This window comes from Kockovaella imperatae (genome assembly GCF_002102565.1).
Source record: "Kockovaella imperatae strain NRRL Y-17943 chromosome Unknown BD324scaffold_25, whole genome shotgun sequence".
Taxonomy (NCBI): Eukaryota; Fungi; Basidiomycota; class Tremellomycetes; order Tremellales; family Cuniculitremaceae; genus Kockovaella; species Kockovaella imperatae.
In genome coordinates, this window is record NW_019028965.1 from 26,628 (window position 1) to 34,318 (window position 7,691).

At 52.4% G+C, this 7,691-nt stretch overlaps 3 protein-coding genes across 3 annotated transcripts; 1 reads left to right on the top strand and 2 right to left on the bottom strand.

Annotated features, from left to right (window-relative positions):
- Positions 1-3,200: 3,200 nt before the first annotated feature.
- Positions 3,201-3,739, bottom strand: BD324DRAFT_286404 (hypothetical protein). Its single transcript, XM_022012380.1, has one exon. It carries the CDS (start codon positions 3,615-3,617, stop codon positions 3,306-3,308), a length of 312 nt encoding a protein of 103 aa, XP_021867681.1. The 5' UTR covers positions 3,618-3,739; the 3' UTR covers positions 3,201-3,305.
- On the bottom strand, positions 3,425-5,061 carry BD324DRAFT_286413 (hypothetical protein). The gene is made up of 3 exons (XM_022012381.1): positions 4,348-5,061; positions 3,779-4,294; positions 3,425-3,738 (listed from the first exon to the last, which is right to left on the bottom strand). Exons 1-3 carry the CDS (start codon positions 4,978-4,980, stop codon positions 3,634-3,636), a joined length of 1,254 nt encoding a protein of 417 aa, XP_021867682.1. The 5' UTR covers positions 4,981-5,061; the 3' UTR covers positions 3,425-3,633.
- A 749-nt stretch (positions 5,062-5,810) lies between these two features.
- Positions 5,811-7,287, top strand: BD324DRAFT_684333 (hypothetical protein). The gene is made up of 2 exons (XM_022019215.1): positions 5,811-6,575; positions 6,626-7,287. Exons 1-2 carry the CDS (start codon positions 5,825-5,827, stop codon positions 6,949-6,951), a joined length of 1,077 nt encoding a protein of 358 aa, XP_021867683.1. The 5' UTR covers positions 5,811-5,824; the 3' UTR covers positions 6,952-7,287.
- The last annotated feature ends 404 nt before the right edge of the window (positions 7,288-7,691 follow it).

Consider the following 7,691-nt stretch of genomic DNA (forward strand, 5'->3'; position numbering starts at 1 on the left):
CTGGGTCCAACTTGGGAACACAGCTGTCCACGGCTAGTCGACTTTCCTGCCTCCCTGAAGAGCCTGGATCGTCATAAGACTAGACACGTTCAGACATTTGCTCATCCCTTACTGCCCTCGGAAAATCAGTGGAATCTGTCCTGCCCTGACCCTATGACCCTGTTGCAGCTGGAATCCCCGCATTTCACCTTAAGACGGCTTGTTGTCCCGTCGCACCACCAACTTCTTGCCGGGAATAAACTGTAAATCGTATCTTTGCATACAGAACATGTCGTGAGAGAAGTCCGGAGACCATGGTGCGTGAAGATACTATATTGCCACATTGGCTCACTCATACAGTACATCGATAGTAATCCATGACGCTGAATGCATCAAAACGTGCGGACATCATTGTAGTACTTCAACCAGAGATCCTCGAGATGGCTGTTCTTGCCATGTGAATCGCATGTGAGCATCAGAATCAGTTGGTACAGCCCGCCAGTCCGATGGACAGAAGGTGTGCAGAGACCGCACGCCCCCAGCCCGGGTAAAGGCCTTCTTCGCAGGACGGACACTCGTCATTCTGGCTCTCCCTTATGATCACTTTCGTTCAGCAGCCAGGACTACAATGAGAGGCATCTGTACAATCTTTGCATGCTGATATATTCTTCGAAGACTGTCGAAGAACAAACGCTTACGGGATATGGCCGCAAGGGATACAGCCGGAGAACAATGTGTTGGGTGAGGATAAGCACTTCTCTCACATCGTGCACCTGTATTGGGCGGATCGGCTGAGTGCCACTCAATCAGATAGTGCATCCATGTAGGGAAGGATGAAGAGACCGCGAACGGGCCCCCGAGCATACTTCTTGGCTTTGTCGCTCGAAAGGCATGACTGCAAAAGGCAGAATGCATTAGCTGCCTAGCGCAGTAAAACGCTTTGCCAATTGTCTAGCGGCATTGAGGAGCTAAGTCAACATGTAACAAGCGCTGGAGAACTCGACAGTTTACCATCACTAGGCATTAATCGATCTAGAGGTGGTTATGGTACTGGATGCTCAAAGGCCGCGTGCATTCAACCCTCTCCCGCGGAAGAGCCAAGCAAGTACCAAGTAGATAGTCACGGTCATTCTGTAACAAACCCGTCTGTATCGTATCGAGATTATGGAGAGGCCGCGAGCAGTTCCCCATCATCCAGGAACGTCGGCCGACCTGATGCCAAATAGCGCCGTCCCGAGGATCATCTCATTGATGTTCAAATTTTGGGCACGTCCGATTTTGGGTGTTCGGATCTCGCGCTTCTCCGGACTACCCCGGAGCAGTGCGAAAATGGCCACCTCTGAAATACCATGGTTCTGTTACGCCCTCCGCTTTCGATGCGAAGAAATAAGTTCGGGGTTACTGCCACTACCCCGCTCAAAAACCGCAATCCCGCGGAATTATCCCCCTGACCCCGCTGACCCCGCCAAAATCCCGCTCTGACCCCGTTCGTTGTCGGCACGCTTTTTGCAAAACAAAAATCAAGCATGTTGCGTGCATAAATCGGCACTGCCTAGATGCGGCATCTGTGCATGCTGACATTGGATGTCTTGACACGGCAATAGAACGACCTCATATTGATAGCGATAGGCCGCTGGCATTTGCCAGATCTACCACGTCAATTTTGGGAAGGCGTCGACCTGCTGTCTATTCTACGAGTGATAATTTATAACTGAAATTCTGCACCATAAACTATGTGTAACTTGATCAAGCCAGATGACTCCTGACCTTCTGAGCCACTTTGGGTAGCAGGGCAGACGTCGTTTGCTGATTGGTGCGAGGCGAACCTTCCTTTCTTCTGGCATTTTTATTGTCAGGGTGAAAGTCTCAACATTGGGGTTTGTCTCTCCGCTCGGCATCGCAGTTCATTCGTAAGGTCATATGTTTCTTAGAAATCCTCATTGCCAGTCAAACGTGCTGTAAGACCATCTACTTAGCTGATCAGGTCTTCAAGCTCAGGCTACCCATCCTGTGTGCTTTTGTCTCAGTGACGGCCAGGCAGAGTTGCGGTTGCACACACTCACCGAGGACATACGTATGCCCAGTCCCGAGGTAGGTGCCATTACTGGCCTCGACCTGTTTGTACTTGATCATTATTCGGGAGACCATTCTCCCTCACGACCTTTGCTATCATCAGATATATATACGAGCCACTGAAAAACGGCATATGTAATACTCGAGTAGTATACGAAGACGCTAGAAGCGTCCCCTGTTACAGCATATCAGGGTGTACTGAACATCCGATCGATGGCGGCCAGAGTATAACACCTTCTGTGCTCGATACACCAGCAGTGGGGATACTTCGCAGGTGCCATAGACGCATCCGAAAGAATCATGCTCGGGGACCTCTATCAGCTCTTGCTGATGCTGTCTTTTTTCCGCATCATCTCGTCTTAGCAAATGTCTTAGCACCGCGCAACCGCTCTGTGCAATAAATTCGCCCATGCTGAATTGTCGTCGAAATGGCTAGAGATGAGTTTGATTCATGAGGCTGGATATCATATCATCAAGCTTCCGCCCACTCAAGCTCATGCCCTGCTCGAACTGCCCGCACGGTACAGGACTCTCCCTCGAGTCCGTATGTGAGGAAATGGGAGTGACCGCAGTTATGCAAACGAGACATTCAGCCAGGCAATTCGCAAGATGCCTGCGGAGCTGGCTTTTGCGGGTGAATTCGCTTTGCACGAGCGATCATCCGATGAGACCACGGGGCTGGCAGATTAAGTGGGCAAAGTATTCAGATTGCCGTATGTTGGCTTGTTCTCGGTGTACCCTGGCTCGAGATATTTTCAATCATACTGCATGCTGGTCTTGTTCATAACTCCAAGCAGCTGGGCCAGGACCTTTCTCGACGCCCGGCATACCCAAAATGTCATGCACTACGGCAAATCCAGCAGCTTGTCTACCCAAAATGCCATACACTACAGCAAGTCCAACAACGAAAAGAAACTCCATTTGACAACGCAATAAGCCGGAAGTCTGCGATCCTCGTAGCGTCCGTCGATTTCGGTGACACCGCACAGCACATGGAGAACAGAAGCCCAACAGTTTGCTGTCATGGCTGCACTTTTCAATAGCCCTTTGCCTTGAACACAAAAGAGACGCTAGGCTGCACAGCCTTCAGCGTGCAGACCAAGAGACTGCCTAACATAAACTATGGATCACTAGGGTGTGCGCTGCTGATGTCACCGTCAGCCGTGGGAATGCCGCACGCTTTGCCCACAGCCCTGTCAAGCTCGTAGAACAACATGGCGAGTCCGCTGGCAGAAGAGAGATCGGGATGTCTATCAGAAGGGGGAGGAAGACCTGAACAGGATTTGACTGTGTGAGCGGAAACTCGCCAGTCGAAATCCAGTGGCCTGCAAAAGTTGAGGGCGCTCACTAAACATTCGATGCGTGGTGCAATCCCGCAGCTTTTGCAACAAATTCAAAGCTCCAGGATCTGCATCTGCTCGTTCCAGCAGTGGGATACAGGCCGGGACTGCAAGAACTAAATCGATGATCTGTAGAGCAATCAGCATCGGAAGCGAATGGAGCTTTGTCCGTTTCCAAGCTCCCTGGCGGGAGTTTGGCTCATGGTATTTAGCCAGGCCGCCCATTGGTGGGAAAATTGGGTCACAAAACTGAGCCAGCGCCGGCCCTGGTGTGTTGACTCACTGGCTGTCTTCGACTTTCAAGATTCCCGCGATATTTCGTGTTGCGATCTGCCGTGGACTTCGCCTGAATCTTTGTTAGCCGATAGCTGGTTGAGGAGACTGACCATGCCGGTGGCCCATGTGCTGATTTTTACATCCGTTCCTCGGGTTTCGTCAACATCCGGACCAGGTGTGTCCGCATGTCGAGGCCGCTTCCCAAGCGACACGGAAGATGACATTGCAGCTATGGTAGCCACTGGAGCGATCTCTGCGGGTACCGAACCTATCTCTGCAGGCATTCCACCTGATTCACCTTCGGTAGGCGTTGCTTCTAGAAGCTCTGAGCCCATCTCGTCATGTGATGATGCAATGACCGATGGTGGAACCCTGGGAAGCCAATGTGAACTCGCCGGGCGAGGCCTTTTGGCTTTGTCACGATTGAAAGAGGTGCCAGACAAAGGCGGCGGCAATCGTGAGGTGCTCGAGGAGGGGCCGGACGAGGAGGGACCGGAGACGAAAGCGGCGGCAGATACTGTGGGAAGGGCGTCCTGGATCTGCGAAGATCGAGAAGCAGGCATCGCGGGGAGTTTGATTGGACTTGACGAGTTCTTGTATGTAGAATGCAGGTCGCCAATTGGATCCTTGCCGCGAGGTGTCAGCAACGGGCCCAAGCTCTCGGTGTATATCCACCCACGATGCCATGTGATCTAGCCGAGCTCTCGGGAATTATGGTCCCGTGCTCGCTCGCAGATGACGAATGAATGCTTCTTGGCGCTTTCGGTGTGGAACTATGTACTGGGGGCGTCGTGTCACGAGATCGGCTCGCGCTCGGAGCACCCGGAGCCGAAATTCCCTCCAGTTCTACCGCTCCGACATGTGGATTTGATGGCATTCGGATGGGGGCAGATGCTGTGTGAAGGCCTTGTGAAGCCAGTATCGAGGGCGGGTGCGTCGAGTGATCGGCATCGGTACGTGAGACCCCGACCACAGGCTTTACCATCCCAGGAACGCTGGTATGGCTCAGGGTAGGACCCTTTGCCTTTTGTGCCTTGGATAACCAGATATCCATGAGCGGTTCGATCGAGGCGGCATGAGGACGTAGTCGTCGGAATTGCGAGATGTGATTGACCTGCGGAGAGTCAGCTCGAAGCAGAAACGCGGGGCAAGGTTGCCAGGACGAGACTGAGATAGTCGAAGCGATTTCGGAAACAAGACAGGCTGCGGAATGGACATCGTTGATAGGCTTATGATGGAGGGAAACCATAGGATCGAGAGATGAACGTAGCTTCACGCACCAGTGCAGATAGTACTGTGACCCCTTGGGCATTGGTGCCGAGAAGGAGTACTACCATGTCGTCCTGGAAAGATGCATGGCTGGAGGAGCCGATGGGACTTCTGTAGACAGCACCTACAGCCTACCCAAGGTGGTCAGCGAAGATCTATCAGACGGACAGCTCCTCAGGCTCCGGGTGTCGAGCACGTAGAATGATTTATGACGTGTGGGAGTGGAGCGGGCAAGACAACGATGAATCTCTGATTGGAAGCTCAAGGCTCACCGTGCTGATCGCGCCGGCCAGCTCGGTAGGCTCGAAGTAAATACAGCTGGTGATCTGCGCGGATCGTCAGTCAAATTCGGAGGTGTCGTATCACCTACCAATTCAGCAGCCTCATCAATGTAATTCTCCAATGGGTCAAGAACGAGGGCCCAATCGATCTTGCTGACGATTTCGGGAATAGTCGTTTCATCCAGAGAGTCTGGGACTACATTGGACTGAGGTGATCCGTCCTCAAGGCGAGTCAAGATAAGAAGGAGTGAGAAGCGAAGATCAGTCTTGAGAGGCATGACGGAGATGGGAACGGTTCAGGTGATGATGATGTCGTGAGGAGATAAATGTCTGAAGACGGATGAAAAAGATAGGAGGAAAATTTTTTGGGGGGAAGGGGGACGCTTACGTGAGCTGAATGCGTCGCGCGAACTTTGTCGCACGACATTTTTCTTGTGACGCTCGCGGCGGCCTCCGCCAACTCGCTGAATCTCTCATTTTTATACAATTCCGTCGGAATGACATTTAATATGATGACGAGAGATTTAATTGTTTGGAAAATTTTCGTGGTCGCAGTCTTGAGAGTTTTGTCGCAAGACCATTCTCCTCTACGCTCTCATTCACAAAATGGACTCGTCGCTAGACACCACGCTGAACCGATCATGGGTACATGTCGCCTATGATGATGAAAGCCTGCTCGAAACAGATGCAGGGCCCAACAGAGAGCCCACACCATCGATCTCACCGCTCGCATATGCTCCGGTCAACAAGCCCCTCCCATCTCTTCCGAGCGAAACTCGCCAAGATGCTGCAATCGGTGCTTCGGACAGAGCACCAATCACCTCAGACAGTGTCGATGGCTTTGACGCCTCTGCGATCTTGCCAGTAATGGTGTCCGGAATCGAAGATACACCGCTACCGATGCACGAGCTCCCCACTTTCATTCGTCCTTCATCGACTACCAGTCTTATGACTCCCAGTGGCCCCATCACTCCTCCACGCCGCACACATATTACCCATGATGCAAACAGCACTCCTGACACAGCTCCGCGCCTCATCGTCGACTTCACGTCCACTCCGCTAGGCGCCAGCATCAAGCGCGAGCTTGACGCTCGAGGCTTAGGCCAAAATACGGCTGACAATGATATACAGAGAAGGTCGGCCGCCCTTCGCCCGTATTTGCTCGGACGGGCTGGGGCTCAAATCCGCCCAGCATCTCTCTCGGGGGCCCCACGAAGATTCAAGCCTATCGTACGATATATCAGGAATGTTAGGGTCATGTCCTCTCCTGCAATTCTCGGAACGATCGAGGGACAAGGGGATCAGAATCGATCGGCAAATATTGGAACTGAGTACACATCGCAAGCCACCCATGGAGGTGAGGTTAGCATGAATGCTCCATGAGCGGTCGCGGTTGACACAGAATAGACTCCGACATTGCCGAAGAACACAGAAACACCACTGAAAGCCGCATCGCGCCTCGAAACGGCTTATTGGCCCCCTCTGCTCCATCCTCGGAAGATGCCACCTCACATTCTGTCATCGGTGGAGAGCTCACAGTTGAACGACCGTCCACGCCCGAGGTCGGACCATCCATCGTCATCACATATCCCACTCCTGGTCCTGAACCCGAATGCGATGTTGAGCTCGCTGTAGAACCTAGGCCAGCTCACAACCGCCGGAGACGACGAGTGACCCCCAACTGGTTGGTCGACACTGAGCTTTCAGGAGCGGCCCGCAATCCCCTTGGCTGAATCATCCTGGCCGAGATGGACATCTCGCCTCGTCAATGTGCATATCGCCCACATACCAAGCTGTGCAAAATCTGCGGCACTCTGTTGAATCTCTCCGCCATACATGTGGATTATTCTTCACTCGGTCATTGACATACGCCGATCCCCTCGTTAAGACCACGAGACAGAAATGCGGACGTTTCACGTTTGACCGTGGACCGTAGCGTGGGGAGGCGGGTCCGGCTGTACGGTACATAGAGCTTCTTACGTTTGATCTTATCGACTGAGCAGCCTTTGCAATATCGCTGGATCGACTCGCAAAGTACTGGAATTAGATAACATCGCTTTTGAATGCATATAGCTTGGCTGCCAGTCCATATCCAGTACAGTCCGAGGCGCGAGCGTCGAAAATTGAAACCGTCTGTCAAATTTGGCACGCTACTTGAAATCCATCGAAGAGAATGCTGATTTGAAGACCCTTCATAGGTTCCGAGGAAGACTCGGAAGTTCATGATTCTGAGGTCAGACAACTTCCTCATGCTGGCGTGTGAAGTTCCGATGGAGTCGCCTCCAATGCCTTGTTGATGGTACTCTGATACATGTTCGTATCCTGAAGTAGATTGAGAGCTGGGTTGGCTTGGACTACGGCTGATCTCCCATGACGGATTTCAGCCGAGCCCCCCAAGATCAGTGGACATCACAATGCTTCGTATCGGGCTGCAAGAGACATGTTGCCTCAAGAAAGAAGTGGATCCTTGATA